The sequence below is a fragment of the Carettochelys insculpta genome, chromosome 28 (assembly GCF_033958435.1).
Source record: "Carettochelys insculpta isolate YL-2023 chromosome 28, ASM3395843v1, whole genome shotgun sequence".
NCBI lineage: Eukaryota > Metazoa > Chordata > Testudines > Carettochelyidae > Carettochelys > Carettochelys insculpta.
In genome coordinates, this window is record NC_134164.1 from 15903348 (window position 1) to 15927580 (window position 24233).

The window sequence follows — 24233 nt, forward strand, 5'->3', positions numbered from 1 at the left end:
CGGTGTCCTCTCTTAAATTTAGTGATAGTTCTGATGCCAAACCTAGCTGGCTAGAAATGCCTGGTCAGTGAATAATTTGTGTTTGAGATCTGTTTAATAGTATTGACATTTTGGCCACATTGGCTTGATCTAGATAAAGTGCAAAATGGAGAAAAAACTTGCTGCTTTTTTTGTGGAACTGTTATTTAAGGCATAACGTTTGTAGTTTGTCATCACCTGTCTATTTTAACATGGGCCTGTTTGTTTTAAATGGTTTTTAAATTTTGACTGGGTGTAGATGTAGTTGTGAAAGAAAATCTGATTGTGACTGCATGTAGCCTTTCTGTTTGATGGGAATTCATTGGTTTGGCTTCCATATGTTCTTACTTCATGGGGAGAGAATTTATCATTCACGTAGTGTGATTCAGCAAAACAAACGTCCCTGTGAAGTGCTTATGATTAGTAATGTATCAGAGGGGTAGCCATGTTAGTCTGGATCGGTAACAGCAATGAAGGGTCCTGTGGCACCTTATAGACTAATAGAGAAGTTTTGAGCATGAGCTTTCGTGAGCAAAGATCAGCATCTGATGAAGTGAGTCTTTGGTCACGAAAGCTCATGCTCAAAATTTTTCTGTTAGTTTATAAGGTGCCACAGGGCCCTTCGTTGCTGTTATGATGAGTAATGTGGTCAGTTGTCAGATGGTGAAAGCAGGGGCAGCAAAATGAAGTGACTTGCCAAGGACACAGAAGAAGTTAGTGTTGAAGCTGAGATTCCATCATTTCTTGCTCTTGTGCTCATCGTGCTCAATAGATAGTGCTCTTGAGGTTTGGGTTGCCGACCCTCCAGGATTGTTCCTGAGTCTCCGGGAATTAGATTGTCATGTGATGAAACCTCCAGGAATATGCCCTGCTAGAACTGAGAACCCTACCTGAGATGCAGTACTTTGTATTTGAAACTTCCACCTCCTTAAAGACTTCCATTGTGCAATAATGATGAATGTGTGGTGAAGCTTGACAATGGCTAGGCAGCTGGTGTGCTGGGACCATTGCCTGTCACGCTGACAATCATTGCACTGATTCCTTGAGCTCCCAGTCTGTCCGTATCCATCCGTTGTCTCTCGTATATTAGATTGTTGGCACTTTGGGAGCAGATGCTGTCATTTTGGTGTGTGTACAACATCTAGCCTGTTCTGTGACTAGGGCACATGGGTGCCCTCTTAATATACATAACATGCTATGACCCATTCCTGTGCCTAGAGACTTCGTTTTTCCCTCTGAGCTGATCTCTGTGCTCTTGGCCTTTTCATGGGAGGCACGTCCATAAACCCAACAGGACTAAATTAACGCTGCCAAGTGGCATCTAGGAGTTATGATCTTTCCTATTTCCCTGATTCAGTTAATCTTAGAAGAGTCTTGTGAAGAGTGAACAGTATGTGGTTGCTTAGAGAGAGGAGGAAAATACTTTAACACTGTACCCTGGCTGGGCATCTGTGTGATTAAAGAGTATCCCATCACCTCAAACCAACTCTCTCACAGTCTGTTGGGTCCCAAGTTAGGTTTTGGCAAGTGTGGTAGGTGGGTCTGGACTCAAAACTCCAGATGTCCATAAAAGCTCTACAAAAATCACATAAAATGGCCACCCTATAGCAACTGAATTGGTGTGAAGAGGAAGAACTTGGCAGGTCTGTGAAGCTTGTCTCCTGTCATCATGCTGCCTCTTGCAGGTGTGCTGCCTAAAAGTGTAGGTATTCAATACAGCTGTTCCAAGATGCTCTCCAGTCTGCGTACATGTGCCCTGACTTGCCAATAGCCTTTTGTTTGTCCCTCCTCAACTCTGAGCACAGTGGAGCCATCTAAATCAGCTGGCTTCTGTGCTTGGGATTCCCCTGCAATTCATCATCCAAATCCTGCCTCTTACTTCTTGGCTACATGGGAGATCGTATTCTCCCACAAACCTATAAGCAGTTCATCTCCTGACACTAATTTGACAGGATTCTCTTCTAATTTATGATTGCCTTGTGGGCTCCTGGGTAAAGTGGTCTTTTTGTTGAGTATTTTGTTTTTAACTTTTGAATACTTGAAAGTTGACTGACTAATTTTTCTGAGCCTCGCTTCCCCAATAACATCTTGGTTGTTGCAAACCAGTTGCTCTGTTTTCTTCCCTCCAAAATTTCAGTTTTGTTGCTACACATAATAAAATTAAACTGCAGTTTTCTAAGGAGGCTTGAGGGGGCTGGATACGCTTCGTTCGATCTTCTCTTTTCAAGTTGCAGAATTTGTTTACTGCTATAGACACAACACGAAAGGTAAGACGGCAGCAAGGAAAACTAAGTAACACAGATCAATGACAATGTGTTGCAATGAGCATTTATTCAAATTGAAAATAACAGAACTTGCCCAAGATTGCTCGGTTTCTGGCAGCACTAGAAATTGAACTCTGATCGTGTGTGTCCTATCTTGGCACATTAAAAAGATAAGCACCTTACTTCTCTACTAACCAGTATATTAAATGCTGTAAATGTTTTAGTATGGGGTTTGCACACAAGGAAAGAAATCTAACAATAAAGGAGAAAGTCAAATATGGATAAAAGGAAACTAATCTCCGAAAATAAACATGATCTGTGTAGGTAGCTCTATCTGGCACTGAACTGGTTCCAGTGACTAATGGTTTTTAATCCTTAGAACAATTAAACACTTCTAAATAAGTTTTTAGACTGATCTAATCTACTGGGAACCAAACACAGTTCTGAAACGTGTTCAAATATATCAGTAAGAATTTTCCCAAGTACTTTTGGCCTCCCAACTTTTCACTGGAAATACAAAGCAAATTAATACAGTTCGTTCCTCAAGGTTAGATTTTCTTCATCAGTCGGTCTCCCCACCCTCATTTACTTTCCCCTTCCTGGAATGCATGTGTGGGATCATGAGGTGGGGGGGGGGACGGTGAGCATGGAGTGGAGCTGGCTCCAGTGAATCCACGTGTTCAGGCATTCCCAATCTCTCAGCAGCCATTCTTGCTGCTGAAAGTTCCCCCCCATAAGTGGTGGGTGTCTGGACCATTCCCACCAGTACACAAAATACGCAGCTGCATAGAGCACCATGAAATTTGGGCACCAAATTGCTCCAGACTTTTTCATGCCCTGGGCAGCTCATATCCCAAGGGTCCTGGAGGTTGATGGTTGGAGATGATAAAGATAAAACAGGAGTACTGTGTTTCAGACAGGGAGGTTAGGGAAGGTGTGGAGACCAATTCTTGTTAAATGCAGCTGGCGTCCAGTCTGAGTGAGGGGCTGTAAGGGATTCTCTTAGCCTGTGAAGTGAGAAAGGGACATTAAGTGTACATATTCTGAGCTGCCTATTGTTTGCAACCTCCTCTTTCCTCGCATACAGTGGGTGGAGAAATTCAATAGTGAACTAAATCACAAATTGAATGGCAGGGGTTTAGCCATTCCTTGTTTGTATGACCTGAGACCTTTTAACCTGTCACTGAACTACTTAATGTCTGGTAGTTTGGAGAGTGTTAGTCCCTGTCATTAATATTAAAAGTTAATGAAGTTGCATTCTGTGGTTTAAATCCATTTTGTGGCTTTTTCTTTGCTCCCCTGTTTGTTGTTGTCAGCTGAAAATTAGGGTTCTTGCAGCAACCCCTAGTTCAGTGGTCAGCAACCTTTCCAAGGTGGAGTACTGAAATTTGACCTTTTGACCTCTATGTACAGTCCGAGTGCCAGTGGTAATTTTAGCAGTCACTACTCGTCCTACTTACAATGGCTTCATCAGTAAATAAATTAGATTTATGGTTTTACCATTTAGGTAGTGGTTGGTAGTGTTAGCTGGTCTTCTATTAATCCACAAGTTGCATGGCTTTGAGCAAGTTCTTGGCTGCATGGGGGAAGGGGGAGGGCTGAGCTCCTGCCTTGCATGCTGATGAAAATTGGCTTGCATGCCACTTTGTACCTATGCTGGGGATTGCTGACCCATGGACTAGTGCGTATGCAGGTTTTCACAGGTCTGCATGTGATGGAGCAGTTGTAGCTTTAACTTTCAGTCACAGTGACTAGAATAGCTAGCCAAGATTTTTGTTTTGACATTGAATGCATTGAACGCCACCTGACTGCCTGACATCTTGCATCTATGTAGGAGCGTTGGTTTAGGATTACTGGGGGAAGTCTTGGAACGTGCTCATGCATGTAAAAATCTCATCCATAAATATTGCATTAAATGTGTTCATGTATTCAGCAAATAACATTTCCTGTGTTGTGTTTATGGTGGTGATTGTTTAATTCTGTCTATTGATCCTGTGGTAGTTTAGCTTTCTTGGTTGACAAAAAGACACTCGGTTGTATTGCTAGGTTTAAAATTGCTCACTTTGACTTATCTCTTTTGAGCTTAAACAAATAACTTCCTTTCTGTATAAGCTATATTGGTTTATTTCTCGCTGGTCTGTTTCCAATTTAATTCAGCTATATCTGTGCTGCTAAGATAGTTCATGTTTTCATAAGTTTCAGCCATGCTACATCTAAGACTTTTACTTCTTCCTTAACGGCTGTTTTGAGAAGCTACCTAATTTAATGAAATCTCCCTTTAATGTCGAGGGTTGGTCAGTTTATAGTGCATAACCTCTGTAAGCAGGGCTGTCTTAATGAGTTTGGAGGCCCCTGGGTGCAAAAAGAATTTAGGGCACCTACAATTTTACATTTACAGTAGGAAATCAAAAGTGTAGCTATTGTCTTGAAAATTTTCTTGTGACCCAAAACACAACATAGTGGTGATAGGAAAGAAATCTTATGCCTATTTGCTGATTTAAAAGCATCACTTTCTAGATCAGTGAGCAGCAAAGTCACAATTCACATTTGCAATTTCAGTTTCTTGAAGCACTTTGAACCCAGTGTTTATCAGCTACTTAAAATATTTTTTCACATGTCACTGATAATGCTTGCCTTTCTGCAGAGGGCCATGGGGATATGGCCCCTTTGGCTCTGCCTTAAGACATCCCGGCATATGCTGAACTTGATTGTATTGATTTTTTTTAAAATTCTGCCATTGTTCCATTACAGATATATCCTGGTCTTCGATTCTGGTTCATGCATTTTCACTTTTAAGTTTTCCATTTTTTTAATATAGAAGTGTATAAGTTTTATTTTAGCCAAATGCCTGTTGTTGTTCATCTAGCTTAGGATTTATGCTGCTTCCAGTCAGCAGAGTATCATACTGCATGCATACTTTTCTCTCGTATGGTTCATCAGCCACGTTTGAACCAACTAACTTCAGATGTGTGGCATAGAGTGATAGATTTGTCATCACTTTAAAAACTTTAATCAAGATTGGATGAATCTCTTAACTATGTATTCTGGGTTTGATACAGGAATCTGAGTGACATTCTCTAGCCCAAGCTATATTGGAAGTCAAACTAAATGGATCCTGTACGCTTTCTGCTGGAGTCCTGCATGGATGTGCTCTTGTCTCAATTCTGTTAAATATCTTCATCAGTGAAGTGAAGAACATAGGAATAGTCAAGATTTGATCAGCTCATTGATCACCTAGTCTGGTGCCTTTACTCAAAGTGGCTTGCACCAAATGCTTCTTCAGAAAGTGCAAGGAACCTTGGAACACGCAGCTGTAGGCCATTCTGCCTAGCACCTCACAGAAAGCTTGAGCTCTGAAGCATTAGCTTTATATTCCTTCCAGAAATAATTAATTATAATTCTGGATAGTGTTGGTATCCATGTAAATATCCTCCAACTCTTTTGAATCTTACTAAACTCTTGGCCTGAATGGTGTCTTGTGGCAGTGTTCCACTGTCTAATTATGTGTATTGTACTGTGAAAATAGCAAATGCTTGCTGGTAAAGTTTACAAATGACCCAAACTGGTAAGCTGGTAAATAAGTCAGGTGTACAAGCAATCAGGATCACATGGTAAACTGGACTCATTTGAGCAACGTGTCTTACAGCTAGAGAAGTTTAAAAAGCTCACTATAATTCATACAAATGATTAAATGGTGATTTTAAATATAGAATCATAGAACAATAGAGCTGGAAGAGACCTAAAAAAGCCATCGAGTCCAGCCCCCTGCTCTAAGCAAGACCAAACCCATCAGATCAATATGCACCTGGGGAGAAGGTTTCTGATAGTAGAGATCTTTTTAATGTAGTGCACACAGGCTGAAATCTAATAGTGGACAAACTCAAACAAAAACTTAAGGCAAAATGTTAACATTGAAGATAAGCACTGAAATAGCTTCCCTAGGGACATGTTGGATCCTCCACCACCTGTTGGATCCTCCACCACCTGAAGTCTGTAAATCACACACACACACACACACACACACACACACACACACACACACACACACACACACACACACACACACACACACACACACACACACACCCCCTCTAATTCAACCAAAAGTTTTGGCCTTTATACAGGAATCATGTGAAATTCTGTGGACTACATTATAGAGGAGATCCCACTAGATGATTTCATGTTCCTAGAATAAGAACAGGGACAGACCCAGTGTGTCAGGTAAAGGAGCCATTTTAGCAAAACATTTTTTCTCTTCTCCATACTTGTACAAAATGTATAAACAAATATAATGGCCTTGACAAGCTCAGGGTATGCCTATACTTAAGGGAAGTTGAGCCACTGGCAGTTGATCTTCCAGGTTTGATTTAGCACGTTTAGTGGGAATGCATTAAAGTGAACTGTCATGGTGCCACCATCAATCCTGGTACTAATGGAACTCTCAAGGAGTAGGGGAAGTAGATGGGGAAGAAGATGGGAGAGTTTCTCCCATCTACTTCCTGCTCTGTGGGTGGTGGCAAAAATCAGGTTAAATACATCATGCCAGCTATGCAGTTCTCATAGCTGGATTTGTGTATCTAAAATCGATTTTACCTCCTAGTGTAGATCTGGCCACAGGGATGTGCTTACACAAAAATCTCAATTTTCCCATTAACAAAAAAAGCAAACCTATAACACTTTAAAGACTAACAAAATTATTTATTAGGTGAGGAGCTTTCCTGGGACAGACCCAGTCCCATGAAAGCTCATGACCTAATAAATTATATTGTTAGTCTTTAAAGTGCTACAGGACTGCTGGTTTGTTTTGTGAAGATACAGACTAACACGGCAAACTGTCTCAGACTTTTTCCATTAACAGTTACTATTTTTTATATCTTTTGTTAACCTGCTTCTTATGTTTCCTTTTATTCTAGGCTGCAAGCATGTGAAAGGCATCCTGTTGTATGGGCCACCAGGCTGTGGTAAAACACTGATGGCTAGACAGATTGGCAAGATGCTGAATGCCAGAGAGCCAAAGGTGGTGAATGGTCCAGAAATCCTGAACAAATATGTAGGAGAGTCCGAGGCCAACATCCGTAAACTCTTTGCTGATGCTGAAGAGGAGCAAAGGAGGGTAATGCAAAATAGCAGCAATAGTATATGTGTGAAGCATGACTGAAGGTTTACTTTTCAGTAAATCTTGGAACACCAAAGAGGTTCCAGCAGTCTGGAATAAAGTTAATGTAGTGCCCTTATTTAGAAAGGGTAAACAGTTAAGGTAATGGAACAGTTGATAAGAGACTTAATAGAGAGCTAAAGGAGGATAATACAACTAATGCCAATCAACATGGATTTATGAAAAATAAATCCTGTTAAACTAACTTGATTTTTTATGAGATTACAAGTTTGGTTGATAAAATTAATAGTGTTAATGTAATATACTTGAACTTCTGTAATGCGTTTGACTTAGTATGTTATGACATTTTGATTGAAATATTACAAAGATATAAAATTAACATGGCATGTGTTAAATGGATTAAAAGTTGACTAACTTATAGATCTCAAAATATGGCTGTAAGTAGGGAATGATCATCAAATGGTGTAGTTTCTAGGACTTCTCCACCCTCTGGGGGACTGGTTTTTGGATCTGTGCTATTTAGCATTTTTAATGTTAACGTGGAAAGCATAAACTCCTCACAGATAACACAAGACTTGGGGAAGGAATACATAATTAAGGGTCAGGCCACCGACACAGAGCAGTCAGGATTGGTTGGTGACTTGTGGAAGCTCTCAAGGTGTTTAGTACAAATGTAGATGTCTGAAGTTGGACCAAAGAATGTAGGCCTTATTGACAGGATGGGTGACTCTCTCCTGGGAACCAGTGACTCTGAAAAAGGTTGGGAAGAAGGCTCAGCTGAACGTGAGCTCCCAGTATGAAGCTATGGCCAAAGAGATGAAGTGATCCTTAGGTGCATACACAGAGGAATCTAAAGTAGGATTAGGGAGGTTATTTTAGTTCTGTGTGGTACTGGGGTGAATACTATTGGACTGCTATGCCCGTAATTCAAGGAGGACACTGACAAATTAGAGAGAGGTTCAGAATAGCGGAATGAGAATGATTAAAGGATTAGGAAACCTGCCTTACGCTGATATACACAAGGAGCTCAGTCGGTTTAACAGAGAAGGTTAAGGGGTGATTTGATTGGTCTATAAGTACCTATCCAGGGAGCCAGTATATGGCAATGGACTCTTCAGCCTAGCAGAGAAAGGTACAGTGTGATCTAGTGGCTGGAAGTTGAAGCTAGACCAATTGAGTAGAAATAAGGTGTATTTTTTTAACTGAGTGTAATCAACCATTGGAACAGTTCGTCAGGAGTCACAATGGATTCTTCATCACTGACTGTTTTCAAACAAGATTAGTATGTGTGTCCAAAAGATTTGTTTTAGGAAGTATTTTGTGGACTTTCTGTGGTCTGTGCTATGCAGCTGGTCATACTGGATGATCACAATGGTGCCTTCTGGCCTTGGACTCTAGGACCGAAGTGAAGATTACTTACCTGTACATGAAGAGTTGTCTCACTGAGATCAGCATGTGGTGTTTTTACTCTGGAGATTCGCTTTGTGAATCTGAATGACAAGTTTCCCCTATTACCAGTAAAACTATCCCCACTCTGTCCTTCCAGACTACCTCTGTGCCCTTCCTGGCAAAGGTGGGCGTATTTGGAACTATTCTTGTGAGGGTTTTTTTTAAAAAGCAAAAAAAAAAACTGCTTTTGCATTCTGTTTCCCATGTTTGTATTGTACCACTCAGTCTGACATCTGGTTCTTTGTCTAAGGTTGTATGATGCTGTTACAAATTTTTCCTACCAAAAATCGTGGGTAGCAAGCAGCACAATAATGCACAGCTAATTTTGCAAAACACAGTTGCCTCCATTAAGGATGGGAAGTGGATATAGTAGACAAGGGGATGAGTTACAATTTTTCATATCTGTTTAATTTTGTGTACGGTCTAAATGCTGTTTATGTGGTGCAGCAGAAATAGACTGTTAGAGACTGCTCTTGGTAGTTTGAGCCTGCTACAGGAAGTGTCAGCTCTCTGATTTTGACATCCTTTGTTGGAGGGGCTGAACATGGAGTTGCTAAGGATTTGTACTTCCCTATAAAAATGTTCTGATCAGTTACTGCTGTAGGGTTATCAGAAGAGTGTTATACTCCCTTCTCCAGTTGATTGCTACAGAACAGGTATCGGTGACTCTTTCTCTTTTTGAGGTACACACCTGTTACAACAGACCTTCTGGTGGCTGGAAGGGGGTGGTCCTGATGACAAGTTGTGAGATTAGGAAAGGTCAGAATAGTAATGACTTGTGTTGAGGGAAGATTGCCAGCGTGACAGCATGTTCACACATACTGTTCTCATTGTCTCCAGCCTTTGCTAGCCTCAAAAGATTGTCTTTTTGAAGCAGAAATTTGGAGGGGAGAAAATGGTTTGACAATGTAAATATGGGTAGAAAAAAAGACCCTGCTTTATTCTCTCTCATTGGCATCAGGTGGATACTTGAATGACTACAAATGAGCGATTATTCTCTCCAGGGTTAGGTTGAGGTATTTATTTTATATTTAGAGTTCAGCCAAGTCGGTTTGAATTAATATTCTCCTTTAAAGAACTGCTTAGGAAGAGGTAATTTGGTACAGATTCAGGTAAAACAAACAGGATTATTGGCCTCCTCTGTACTGGGGTGTTGCATGCGTCCTAGCTTCTGTAGGCTGAATGCATTGCATGCTGCAGGGTTTCCTTACATCCTTCTGTGGCCCTGTGAGCTCCCTGTGTGGCACCCTCTCTGTAGCTCCACCCAGTCCTGTGTTGAGCTGTGTATTCCCAGTTCCATTCTTCTTTCCTTCCTTTAAACAAGGCTGTGTGTGTCCTACATTTCCCACCCTGCCACATATGTGGGGCTTTGTGTAGCCCCCACCTGACCCCATGTCACTGTTTATCTCCTTGCCACTCCCCCAGTGTAAAAGTCACATACCTCTAGGAACTCAGGGTACAGCCCTTACTTAGAGAACGGGAGCCACTATCTGGAGAGTCAGGCCTTGGGGGCTCAGGTGGATAATTCATAGACTCCAAGCCCAGAAGGCGTCATTGTGATCATCTAGACAGCCTCCTGAATAACACGGACCATTGAACTTCCACAGAAAACCTGCTGGACATGAGCTTCTGGAGCCTCGACAGGTGCATGCAGCCCTGGGATGCATAAATGAGAATCTTGAGGGAGGTTCTGGAATCCCTGCTTTGACTCTCGTTGTCCTGATGCTTCCCTGCACCATCAGCACTCTCCCCGCAAGTCCCTTCTGTGTACCTTCTGCTTCCCCCTTCATAATCCATCCTTGCAAGGCTCTCTTACTTCTGTTAAAGAAATAAGAAACAGTGGCTGCTGACTGCTTCCTCATGCAGTAAGTTAAGGTGCTGCCTCTAAACAGGAGGAAATAGAGAAATTCTTCTGCCTGCAGTACTAGATTTGCTTCTGAATTTGTCTTTTCCAGTGTTCCTATTTGCAGCAGAATTGCTAGTTTTGTGCCAATTGAGGTCTAGAATTTTCCCTGAAAATTTTGGAATTGATTGGATTGGTTTTCCAGTTATCATGTTACAGGGATGATGAGTGTAGAGCCTCACTTCACTCAGGCCTGTGGGTTATAACCTTGTCTGAAATGTTCTTCAAACTCAGTTATATGATCAGTCATGGTTTGCATCCATTCGTGATTTGACTGAGCTGTTTCAATATTGTCAATGAAAGCTTTATTAGACTGCAGCTTCTGAACATAGTTTTTGCTTTGATTCAAGCTGTAATGTGTAAGATCTCAAAGTAACACCATCACTTAAGTAAACTCTTTCTTAATTATGTAGCTCATGATCCAGGAGAGAATAACAGATGTACCTATTTATTCTTGCTTGTGTGAAATATATAGACAGAATCACTTCCCATAAGCCACCAAAGTAGGGTCTGCTTTGAATGTTTTCTCCTGCTCCACACTGTTGAGGCATCTGCACATCGGCAAGCCCTAGGGATGCTATGACCTAATTGTTTGTACACAGATGGAGAGCTGGTATGTCTGCAGAGCACTTGAAATCATGAGCTTGTAAATGCATTATGCTTCTGTAATGTGGCCGGTCTGTGCCCTTGTTAAACAATCTCAAATGTGGAAGAAAGTAACAAAAAATGGGTAAGTGACAAAAATGTTTACTGCTCTTAAAGGCCTCCTAGTGTACAGGGCCTGTTCAGACTGCTGCTCAAAGAAGTTATGTGAACGTATGCTAACTGGTTTTAAACTTCCAGTATAGATGAGGCATAAGTTGCACTTAAAGTGCTAATGTGATCAGGTTAAAGCCAAGGAGGAGCCTTAAATTTAACTCAGCCAGTTTAGCACATGCTCTCATATAGACCTAAAAATGAGGTAGCTCATGTTAGCTAATATACATTATCACTCCTTTAAATCCTAGTGCGGACCAGGCACTGGACTGTTAAGAACTAGACCTACAGGTGTCGTCCACACAACAGTTTGTAGGGATTACTGATAAAAATATGCCAATGCTTTTGTTTTCTCTCACCAGCAAATGCTGAGAGAGGCTAGAATATTAACATTTTGTCTGGTCAATTCCTCTGATATCTCATTTCTTTCAAATAGCTTGGGGCAAACAGTGGCCTCCACATCATAATCTTTGATGAGATTGATGCCATCTGCAAGCAGAGAGGGAGTATGGCGGGCAGCACTGGGGTCCACGATACCGTCGTTAACCAGCTGCTGTCTAAAATCGATGGAGTGGAGCAGCTAAATAACATCTTGGTCATTGGTATGAAAACCTCAAGCGTGATGTCACCGTTTCTAAAAATGCAGTCCAGGCAAAATACCTTGGTTTGGAAGTGTCTGTTACCTGCTTTCCTCCCACAGTGCTAGCTTGAATGAAAGCTGCAAAATCCCCTCACGCTAAAAACATAATGACAAATAACTGCCATTGGGCTGATACAAGGCATTCAGGAAACAAAAACAACTAATTCTGAGCTATGCCCATAACTGCAGCTTTTATCCAAGGAAAACTGTGGAGTAAAGTAAGAGACTCCAGTTGCTGCTTGTAGTTAGAAGGTGGAGAAAAATTTGTTCTCTATTTTAAGATAAAATGCACAAGAAGAACTTGTATTGACAGGAACCTCATGGTATGAAGAGCAGTGAAATAAAGACAGGCTTGAGAACCCAATATTTAAAAGGAGACACTTAGTGTTTCAGATACCATAACATGATAAACAAACTGGGTGAGGCTGGCTTGGCACACAAATACTTATCTTCAGCACTTGAAATCTGGGGATCTCAGCTGTGGTCTTGTGTGTGGATTTAATGCTAGCAAAGCTCTCCGTCCTCAGGACGAGTAAAGGCCAGAGTGGGGTGCTGTACGCTTCCCTGCCTTTCTCCACTATTGTGCCTTAAGTCTTGTGAGCTTGGGGAGACCATTAAGAATGATAGGAGCGTTAAGTTTGTAATGCCTGTTCTTACTGTAGCACCTTTGGCAATTTAATTGTCAGCACCAGTGTTTTTGTTTTGTTTTTTAATTTTGAATAACTCTTTAATTGGTTCTCTAGTAATTCATAGAATTATAGAAGATTAGGGTAGGATGAGACCTCAGGAAGTCATCTATTTCAACCCCCTCCTCCTTAGCTAAGTCCACGTGTTTTTAAACTTCTTGTTCTGAAAGGCTTCCATTTGAGCTGATCCAAGGTCCCAGAGGCCCTTGTGGTTCCAGTGTTCAGTTTGGCGGGGGGATCATGGGTAACCCAGTCAGTGTGGTGCTCTGTCTCCTTCCGCTGGTAACTGGAGACAGATTGGTGAGTCTGCCTCAGCCATGGCTATCTGAGCTGTCTCTTGTAATTCAGAAATTGAAACTCTTGTGTTTAGATCCAGAGGTGCTAGGTTCAACCCTGGAAGCTGACAGCCTACATGATGTTACACAGACTTTCAAAAGTGTGAAGAGATTTTAAATAGTCCTCTTATTTTCCCTCTTAAAATCTTCTCCTTGACTTTACATAGCTGTATTTAACATTCAAGTGCTAATTAGAAACAGTCACAGGTTCTTTTTGGCTTTACCTTTGTTCTCAGGAATGACCAATCGACCAGACCTGATTGATGAGGCTCTCTTGCGACCTGGGAGACTGGAGGTGAAGATGGAGATTGGTAAGGGGCCTATGGCTGCTGAGAGGCCATTTCAAACTGATTAGTAGCAGCAAAGCAAACCTGGTGCTTCTAACAGGAGCCCATGGCTGTAGAGCATAACTGCAGAGTTTGGTGCAGTGCTGTGCATGACATTTATGTAAATTATGTAATTGTCTTGTTATTTACAGACAATCATAAATATTGCTTTTCAAAGGTATAGTCTTCCTGATGGTGGAGGGCATTGGAATGGCAGATTCCCTTGATCAACGGGAGCAGGTATAGGCAGGCAGGACCTTATTCCTTGGAGCTATCAGAAGAGCAGACTGGAATCCCAACAAAGGGCGGAGAATAGCCAGAGAGTAGGTAGGGAGGCTGTCTTCCTGTTTAGCAGGTTCCAATGTAGCCCCTTGTGGCAGCTAGGATGAGTTATAGACCGCGCTCCCCTGCTTGCCGATAGCCCCTCTGAAAGCATGACTATTACTCACTGTTTCAGGAATGCATAAGGCCGACCTGCCTGCATGAGTGGAATTGGGATTCAAGAACTGAATACAGTTTGTACCTCCTTGGTCTAGCACCCATCGAACCTGAGTGGTTCTGAATAAGGGAACTTGCCAGATCAAGGGAGTTCAAGCCTCTGGGCTTGCTTGGGGGCTACTAGCCTGCTGACTTGGGCTCTCTTCCTGGACGCTGCCCTGCTCCCTGCCCCCAGGCTGCTCCTGGCAGTGCTCCTTGCCATGGGGCTGCTGCGGGGGGAAGGAGGAGCTCTGCTCCCAGCCTGCCAGCTGGGATTCCTGCTGCAGGGCTGCCGGCGGGGCTTCTGGCAAAGATCTCCATGCCTAGACAGGCACTGCTCACCACCGTGAGGCTGCTAGTGGGACTCTCTGCCACCAGCCCCCTGGCATGGCTGTGTTCCTGGCTTGCCAGCTAGCCAGCAGCTGGAGCTCTCTGGTCCGGTAACATCCGTGATCCTGCTAGTCTAGACTGTGTTGTACCAGAGAGCTTCCACCTATGCAGGAGTTCCTTCTGTGCTAGTGTCGTACTGCATGACCCTGGACCAAGTCACTTAAACCTCCTTCTCCATCTATAAATGGGAGTTAAATCTAACTAAAGACTTTTTAGTCATAGTTTTCATCATGCTGGGGCATGAGTTGACCCTGCAGTAGCCTGTTGTAAACTGAGTGCCTGTGTGGACCCTGCAGCTGTACAAGAAAAATTCTGTAATGCACTTTGATTTACCACACTTTAAATTGTCAGAAGATTAAAGTGTGCTAGGGAGCTTTTAGTGCACACAGGCACCCAGTGTGAGGTACAGTCATTCTGTTTTGCAGCCAACTAAGTGTTCATGTCAGCAAGCCTTAGTGACGGGATTGAGGTGTCATTCTTTTTTTTTTTTTTTTTTGAGGTTCTCTTACTAAAGCATTGTACTATAAACCTGAGTGGAGACTGCTCATGGAGATAGGGCATGCTGGGATGCTATGGAGAAGCTTACTGGTAACACTGTGGTCCTAAGGTTGCTGCTTTGAGACAGTGGAGGACAAGGACTGACACTTTGTTTACATTTCTCAGGTTTACCAGATGAGAAGGGCCGACTTCAGATTCTTCATATCCATACTGCAAGGATGAGGGACCACCAGCTGCTGTCTGCAGATGTCGATATTAAAGAGCTTGCTGTGGAGACCAAAAACTTTAGTGGAGCTGAATTAGAGGGTCTGGTGCGAGCAGCACAGTCTACTGCTATGAACAGACACATAAAGGTCAGGCATGATTGACCCAGCAGTTAGTTAAAAGGAATGGCTGTGAAACTGGTTCTCTTGAATGATATTTTTTGTTCTGGATTTGTAATGGAGCCTCCACATGCTGCAGGAGTTGGGGATCTCACATGGATTCCAAGCTTTGAACATGTATCAGAGGGGTAGCTGTGTTAGTCTGGATCTGCAAAAACAACTAGGGGTCCTGTGGCACCTTATAGACTAACAGAAATGTCTGAGCATAAGCTTTTGTGGGCAAAGACCCACTTCTGCATCTGCAGACCTGCATCTGATGAAGTGGGTCTTTGCCCATGAAAGTTTATGCTCAGACATTTCTGTTAGTCTATAAGGTGCTGCAGGACCCCAAGCTTTGAACATGTCCATTTGAACATATCCATTTCGACACCTCTTACATGTGTCTCCTGAATGCCTACTATACAGATTTGAATCAACATGCGAGAGAACTGGCACAGTGATGACTCAAGTGCATCAACAGATTCATAAAAGGTTGAAAGGAACACATGTAACCAGCTGAAAAGGTTTGGAGGTAGGATGTCGTATGTTAGAGTAATCCTTGAAACTACATATCAGGGTCGACACCCTAATTTGGTGCACATATGCCTCAGGAGCATGAGACCAGGGTTTTGAATAGCAGTGTTCTTCACAGCCACACACATGCCTGGTGTCTTTTTTTGGATCCCATGTGAGGGCATAAGAGGTGGAGGAGTCACGATCCCTTATCGGTTCTGTTTTATTGCTCCAGCAGCAAAGTGAACCTAGTGAGTGTCTGACTTTTTACTCTCTTCAGAGCTTTAAAAAAATTGAAGTTTTTCACCACAATTGTGAAAAATCATCTTTTCCCTGGCTTTAAATAGAATGTTCAATAAACTCCCGCTCCTCAAAAAGCTGTCATGACAGCCCCCTCCCCCAACACCAGAGGACAGCATGAGGGGATGCTGTTTGCTAACTGCCACACTTTAGGGCAGACTCTAAGCTTTCAAGGGTTAAATCTTTACCCTGTGACTACCTGATGCTTTACACAGACCGATGTAGTTTTCATGCGTGTTCTGCTTGGAGTGGAGTATCGTGGACACGTAATCCTCTCTCTCTCAGTGGTCACTCAATAATGAGTAGGACCTCTTCATGTCATCCTACTATTTGAGTCTGTTGATCGCTAATCAGCACAGTTCTGGAGCTGCAGGTCTTATCACAGAAGGGGCAGGTATTGGTAGCTGTTTGGAGGGGCACAGGGCAGTTTTTGATGCTCTTTTTTTCTTCTTCTCTGCCTCTCTTTGTCTGCACTGTGGTGGGAGCTCTCAGATTGTGCTGCCCCGTCACAGATTACCATTCTCCACTGGGGACAGTCTTGGGCAAGGTTGCCCCAAGTGTAGATGCTGATGCTGCACTCTTTCATGTCTTCATGTGCTTATATTGGTTCTACTGGCCCCCCTCTGTCCTTCCTCCTGTTCGGAAAACAGTCTGTTTTGGGAGACGCTGATCAGACGTCTGAACCATGTGACCAGTCCAACAAAGCTGTTGATAAATGATAATGGTTTCAATGCTGGCCGTGTTTAACTCTTCCAGGATGCAAATGTTCATACGGCTTGTGGTCAGGCATCTCTACTGGAATGGTGCTCAGATGTCCAATCTGCTCCGTTTGATATTAATCACTTCAGCTGCGTGTGTGTGCTCTCTTTGGACAGCAGTGTAGACTCCATGGTTAGCCAATACTGTAGACCTCAGAGAGCCCCGAAGAACCACAGATCAAGTGAGGTACGAAGGCACTGGAGCCAGATTTATTGTCGTTGACGTATGGTCTTCAACACCCTCATGAGTCTCCACTATGACTCACCAGTTTACACTGGTACATGCATACCCCATGACAATGGATGCGACTCAGTTGACGGCAAGGGGGCTCCATCATTCCCTAGGTTGCTTGACACAGCCCCTGTTACACACACCTTGATACACAGGTATAAATAAGTTACATATCCAGGTACAACCCCCCTCATTGTAGTACACTGACCCCCCCTTAATATAACTAGATCTACCCATTAACTTGGGGGATAGGGATGGTACCATCAAAACAACACTATCATCATGCTGTCATTATGACCTGTTCCTGCACTTGGGTCGGAATGTACCTGGTGCTAAGCTGTTATCTATGGGTAGGGTGTGGGGAGTGCATGGTACTAAGCGGGATGTGTTTATGTGTATCACTAAGTGCCTAGCAGTGGTTGCTTTTAGGTGTTTTTGAGCTTTTAGACTCTGTGACTTATCAGCTCTGTCTCTTGCTGCATTTCTGTGGGCAGAATCTACCTAGCACAGTTTTTGCTTTAACCTACCATTGTTCAGGCCTGAGGCCTTTAGCTTTGCTGTATGTTAGCAAAGCCTTGACTGTTGTCCTCGGCCTTTAGCTTTACACCAAGCCTCTCATTACTATGCACTTATATGCCCAAGAGATATTTAGGTTTCTTCTGAGGCAGCATTGATGATATTGTTCAAGTGCTTTCAAATGACACTTGTATGTTGTCCAGGTTTCACGTGCATACAGTAGCATTGGAACAACCACTGTGTGGTACACAAGGAGCTTTGTCTTGGGATAGATGTCCCAGTTCTCAAAGACCCTTTGTCTCAGAATGGCGAAAAGCAGAGCTTACTAAGCTCAGATGATGCTGGATTTCTGCATCAATGTTGACTCTAGTGGAAAGATTACTTCTAAGGTACAGGAAGTGCTCCACATTTTCCAGCAGTTCTCCATTGACTTCAGTAGATGGTACAAGAGATTGTCCTCTCAGCAACAGTTGGTGGAGAACCTTGGTCTTTTTGATGTTCCGCGTGAGGCCGAGATTCTCGTATGCTTCAGCGAAGGCACTTAAGATGGTCTGTGGGAGAAAGAGCAGCAACGATATGGTCATCCATGTACTGGAGCTCCATGATTATGGTCACAGAGGTCTTGTTTTTAGCCTTCAGTCTCCTGAGATTGAAAAGCTTCCTATTCGTTCTATAGACAGTCTTCTCACCATCCAGAAGCTTGCCATCGATGAGGTTAAGGGTCATGGTGATGAGGATGCAGAACCGTGATGGGGCAGTGACATAGCCTTCTTTGACTCCTGTTCTGACCTAAACGGGTTTGCTTTGGGATCTGTTGTTGGTTGATATTGTGGCAGTCATGTTTTTGTGAAGCAGCCTCAAGCTGCTAATGAATTTTTTTGGGCATCTGATCTTTTAGCGGATGGTCCACAGGGTGCTGTGATCGATTGAGTTGAATGCTTTGGTCAGGTCTGTGAAACTCATGTATAAGGCTTGGTTTTGTTCACGTTTTTATTGCAGTTGCTGGGCAGTGAATATTGTCCACTATGCCTCGGAATGGTCAGAAGCCACACTGGGATTCTGGAAGAATTTCTTCTAAGAGTGTCAGGAGTTGGTTTGCAAGGATTCAAGCTGAGATTTTCTCTGCTGTTGCCAGTAGGGAGATGCCACGATAGTTTCCACAGCCCAGGTTGTCCTTCTTGAAAAGACTGATCAGTGTCTCTGAAATCTTGTGGCATCTGCTCTCTATCCCAGGTCTTGAGAATTAGGAGGTGGAGTTGTTTCTGGCATCTTGGCCTTGGCATGTGCTTCTGTCTTCATTGTGCAGTTGATGTTGCTTTGCCAGGCCCTAAAGGGTTTCCTTTTCACCTCAATCAGACTTTCAATTTCTGCATTGTTCTCATCAAACCAGTCTTGATGCTTCCTGGACTGGTAGCCAGTGTTTTCTCCACAAGTGCCAATAATGATGTTTTTCAGTTGACACCAGTGTTCTTCCACATCTTCAGGGTGCACTGTTGGCAGCTTCCTTTGGAGTGCTATCTGGAAGTCACCTTGTCTAATTGGGTCCTTCAAGCCTTGTACATTGATCTTGCTTGGGAACAAATAGGGTTCCCTGTTTGGTGACAATCCTAATCACCATTGTGTTTGAATAAGACACTGATTGGTCCAGCAGTCTTCAGCACTCGTCATTGTATGTGTGAGAAGGACATCGTACCAATCCTGAGTGTGGATGATGACAGCCTATGAGGTGCCAGTACTTCAATCAAGGATGTTGCCATGAGGTCTTAAATTTGTTTTCCTGGTGGACGAGGGTGTTCATGAAGGTGAGCCCGTGTTCTGCACATTTTGTAAGGAGGAGCACTCCATTGGAGTTGTTGTTGCCAACTCCTCCTTTCCCAATGGTGGTCTGCCAGGGGTCTGCCTCTCTTTTGACCCTGGCATTGAAATCCCCCAAGAGAATAATCTTGTCTTCTTTGAGAATGTCATTCAAGACTGGGTCAAGGTGGGTATAGAACAACTTCTTCTTGTCATCTGTGGTCTCTAGAGTTGGTGCATAAGCAGTGATGACAGTTGCCTGTTGGTTTTTGGCAAACTTCAAGTGGAGAGTCATGAGACTTTCATGGATGCCAGCAGGGACTTCAGATAGGATCTTTATTGGTTCATTTTTGGTGGCAAATCTTACTCCATGAATTAGTTTTTCTTCCTTTGGGGTTTCTTTCCAGAAAAATGCATACCCTCTGCCGCCTTCTCTTAGCTGTCCTCCTTCTGGTTTATGCATTTCTGCCAGGGCATCTATATCAATGATGAATAGTCACCACTTGTGGGTGATAATTGCTGTGCGTTTTTCAGGTCGGTTGCTGCCTGGGTTGTCCAGTAGAGTCCTAACATGTTCCAAAGTTTACTGTTAGATTTCAACCACATAGAGGTGAATCCACTGAGTGCAGTTATGCAGGCATGAGGGTTGAGGTGGACTATGTTTAGGGCACCTTTTCTAGTGCCCCTCATATGGGATGAGCAGAGCAGGTCTCAGTCATGGATGCAGCAGCCAGACCATTCTACCACCTCAGTCCTTGAAACAGAATGACTGATACGTACAGCCACTGCGTGCGTGCTGGTCCATAACTAAAAGCTTCTCGGTTTCACAATCCCATCGCCATTTGCCAGTTGCTGTAGGACTTCAGTTTAGGAGAGTAGTACACAGGGGAAGACGCCTGTGTGTGACTTCTTTTAATGTGGGGGGACTGTTGCACTGCACCCACCACGTGGGTCTTGATGGGTAGAAGGCTCAGGTGCAGTGGCATGGGATCCACGACAGCTGGGAGTCTCCTGTCCTCTGCAGCCTTCATCTCCCTTCACAGCCATTGTAGCATTGCCCTTGCTATCTTCTGCCTATTCTGTCATTGAGGACTTTTAAGATTGTTTTTCTTCTGGACCCTCCTCCTTGACCTTGCCACCATGGGTGTTCCTTCTGGGAGTATGAGACAAAGGCTTCGCTCTCTGGTTCAGTGGAACACAGTCCCACTCACCACAAAAAGGTGTTAATGCTAATTCTCTAAAGACCCCATGTCTGAGGCAACCTTACTGCTGGCATGGTAGGCAGGAAAGAAGGCATAGTACTGATTTGGTACCAACCAAAGCGGTGGCACTGTTGGCCCAGCCATTCAGGTGTCTGAGTTACACCCCAAAGAAAGAACCAGAAACATCCTATGTACTAAAGTAGCAGCTGCCACTGGTGCCACTTCATCCTTTTGCCCCTGCTGTTTGAGGAAGCATACAGCTTATCACCCTCTGCAACCTACTTGCTTTCCCCTGCCTTCAGAGAGCAACCAAAAGGAACTTTCTGGAGGCCACGTGTTCCATGCCCCAGTGGAGGATCCCATCCACTCTGTCCCCACATCAAAATAGAATAGCAGTGCCAGAATCCTCCAAAAGGATTTTAACACTTTTATGCACATCCAAATCTAGAGTAGCTCTAAAAAAATGAACCTGAACCCTGTATATCTAGGTGCAAGGCACATGTCTACCTTATTTCAGCTCTGCATTGCAAACTATCAGGCATTGTTAGTGGAATGTTACATTCTACCCGTTTGTCCAAAAAGTACAAGAGGAAAAGGAGGCACTGAAAGATTGCTCCAGAATGCACCATTAGTATTCTAGGACACGTCTATGGCTACCTGCAGTACTGTTCTAGCCACTGTCTGACCCTCTTTTGCAATCATGAATGAGATCAGTGCCTCTGTCAGCACTGCACATCCTAAAAGAAGGGCAAGCTACCAGAGAGGAATGCACTTTTGAAGAGGTGGAAGAGAGAGAGTTCCATTTGTAGAAAGAGTGATGGGGCAGTACATTACAATCAACAGGAAGCTATATACTGGATCACTATTAAAAGCCATATAAATACTAAAGTCAGCCAAGACAGGAGACCCCATCCTGCTCCCAGAATAGACAGCTACCATGGAAAGGCCTTGATATGCCATCATACATATTCAGTGTCCTCACAGAAGCAGCAGATTTGAGCTGCATAAGAGCTACTTAAAAGCTGTCACCACTTTCAGTAGCTGCCTTGCCTCTATTCCACTAGGTTCAGACCACAGTCACAACAGGCACCCTCACACATGGCTGTCCTGATTTCCACATCTTATCCCACCACCTTTCAGGTACCTTTCTTATGAGAACGTATTCAGTTGTTGTGTTGCTTTATATAGGAGCTGTAGAGGAAGTATCTCAGAAGTACTGTGCTGGGGAAGAGATCTCTATTCCTGAAATTTCCTTCTTGGGAAGCAGGGTATTTTTTGATCTGAGGGTTCAACAAGTGCACGTGCCACTTCGGGTTCAGAATGGTAACAGGTTCAGAATGGTCCAGGCTGGTTTATGACTTTTGAGTTACAGGTCCTGGTCTTCCATGTTGCCACCCACCCAGCCCGTAGGAAGTACTTGAGATTCATAGTTGGGACTTAATCACTATGAGTACGAGCTAGTGCCATTCAGATCCTGGACAGCACCATGCATCTTCACAAAATTCCTAGTGGTGAGAGTAGCTCATGTGAGAAGATATGGGCCTCAGCATCTGTCTATATGTGGAGGGCTTGTTGAACAGAGGAAGGTTCCAGCAGGAGATAGTAATGAGCCTAGAATAGCATCCCTGTATTTGTTCATCTTGGATTCCTAGTGAAATACATGAAATCTTCTCTTCTGTCACACACAGTGGAGTTCATGGGACTGATTGATTCTAGATCGGAGAGACCTACCTGTCACTGTAATTGCTATTAGAGAAATCAGATCAAACTACAATGGTGTGATCTTGCCTTGCACTTTTAGGCCATATGTCAGCATTGCATGTAAGTGACATCTCCTAGACTCAGTCTGTGTTAGGTCAGTCCATGCTAGTGCAAAACCCAGTGGGTTGGAAGATCTCAGTGCTACTTTTTGCCCTTGTGAAATGGGGATAGTGGCAAGAAGCCACAAAATTAGGCGGGGTATATTCTCCTCTCTGTCCCAGACGGAGACATTAATCTGGATTTGTGAGGAACAAGATGGGAATCGCCTACAAATGCAGGGGATCTGGGCCCCACAGGTCTTGGAATTGCGCATAAATATCTGAAACGGAGTCACCAGTCTGGCGTGTATGGTGGTCCTACTTGTCCTCTAAAATTGAGCAGCGCAGATGCTAATGCACAATGTTTCTGTGGTGCACTGCACAAGCAAACAAGAAGTTGGCTGCTCTTAAGTTCCCTTGTCTAGAAACCATTAGACTCTGGATTTGGTGCCATCTTACAGGATAACCTCAATAGCTCTTCACTTCCCAGATGGCATCAACAACAGGGTAGATTTGGTGAGCAGCTAATCTATGACTAATGATAGTCATAGAAGATTAGGGTTGAAGGAGCCCTTAGGAGGTCATCTAGTGCAACCCACTGCTCAAAGCAGGACCAACCCCAACTAAATCATCACAGCCAGGGCATTGTCAAGCCTGGCCTTGAGAACCTCTAAAGATGGAAATTCCACTACCTCCCTAGGCAACCAATTACAGTGCTTCACCACCCACCTCGTGACATGGTTTTTCCTAATATCCAACTTAGATCTCCCCCACTGCGACTTGAGACGATTGCTCCTTGTTCTGCCATCTGCCACCCTGAAAACAACATATCTCCATCCTCTTTGGAACTCCCCTTAGGTAGTTCAAGGCTGCTATCAAATCCCTCCCCACTTTCTTCTCCTCTGTAGACTAAATAAGCCCAGTTCCCTCAGCCTCTCTTCATTAATGTTGTGCCTAACACTAATCATTTTAATTGCCCTCTGCTGTAACTGTCTCTAATGTGTCTATATCTTTTCTGTAGTGGGGGCCCAAGGCTGAATACAGTACTCCAGCTGTAGTCTCACCAGTGCAAATAGAGGGGAATAATCATTTTCCTCAGTTGGCTGTCAATGCTGCTAATAATACAGCCCAGTATGCTATTAGCCTTCTTGGCAGCAAGGGCCTTTTCTGCAGAACTGCTGCTTATCCAGTCTTTCCCCAGCCTATAGCAATATGTGAGATTTTTCCATCCTAAGGGCAGGACTTGTCACTTGTCCTTGTTCAACTTCAGCAGATTTCTTTTGGCCCAGTCATCAAATTTGTCTAGGTCACTCTGGATCCTATCTGTATCCTCCTACCTATCTACCACTTCCTCCATCTTAGTGTCACCTGCTGTCTTGCTGAGGTTGCAAACCAACCCATCATCCAGATCATTAGTTAAGATGACATACACGCCTGTGACTTAGGGCACTCTGCTTGATACCAGCCGCCATGTAGACATGAAGCTGTTGATCATTAACCATTGAGGTTGACGATCTAGCCACTTCCTGTACACCGTATTGTCCATTCGTGCAAGCCATATTTAAAGAAATAGAGCTTGTTGTCACGAATACTGTGGGAGACTATACCAAAAGCTTTGCTAAAGTCAAGGTATGTCATTTCCACTGCTTTCCCCAAATCCACCTCTATCATAGTCCTGAGTGGTCATTGTAGAAGTCCCTCTTAGAGCCAGTATTCCATTGTTGTGTGGGTTTCCATGACAGATTTATTTGCAGCCTTTAATAGAAAGTGAGCCTGAGACATAAGCCCATGTAGCAGAGGCCTGGTATGAGGCAGGACCTGCCTATTAAATCTGGCAAGAATAGGCATGATTCTGCAGCAATACTCATTCCTAAGAAGTGCTACATACGGAATATTCAT

The 24233-nt window shown here is 43.5% G+C and overlaps 1 protein-coding gene across 2 annotated transcripts in view; it reads left to right on the top strand.

Moving 5' to 3' along the window:
- NSF (N-ethylmaleimide sensitive factor, vesicle fusing ATPase) overlaps nucleotides 1-24233 on the top strand; it is a 201524-nt gene that overhangs the window by 108019 nt on the left and 69272 nt on the right. For both annotated transcript variants that reach the window (XM_074978745.1, XM_074978746.1), the window contains exons 9-12: nucleotides 7196-7395; nucleotides 11943-12108; nucleotides 13404-13478; nucleotides 15024-15211. In XM_074978745.1, the coding sequence (XP_074834846.1) occupies nucleotides 7196-7395; nucleotides 11943-12108; nucleotides 13404-13478; nucleotides 15024-15211 (629 nt within the window). The remainder of the gene's footprint in view (nucleotides 1-7195; nucleotides 7396-11942; nucleotides 12109-13403; nucleotides 13479-15023; nucleotides 15212-24233) is intronic.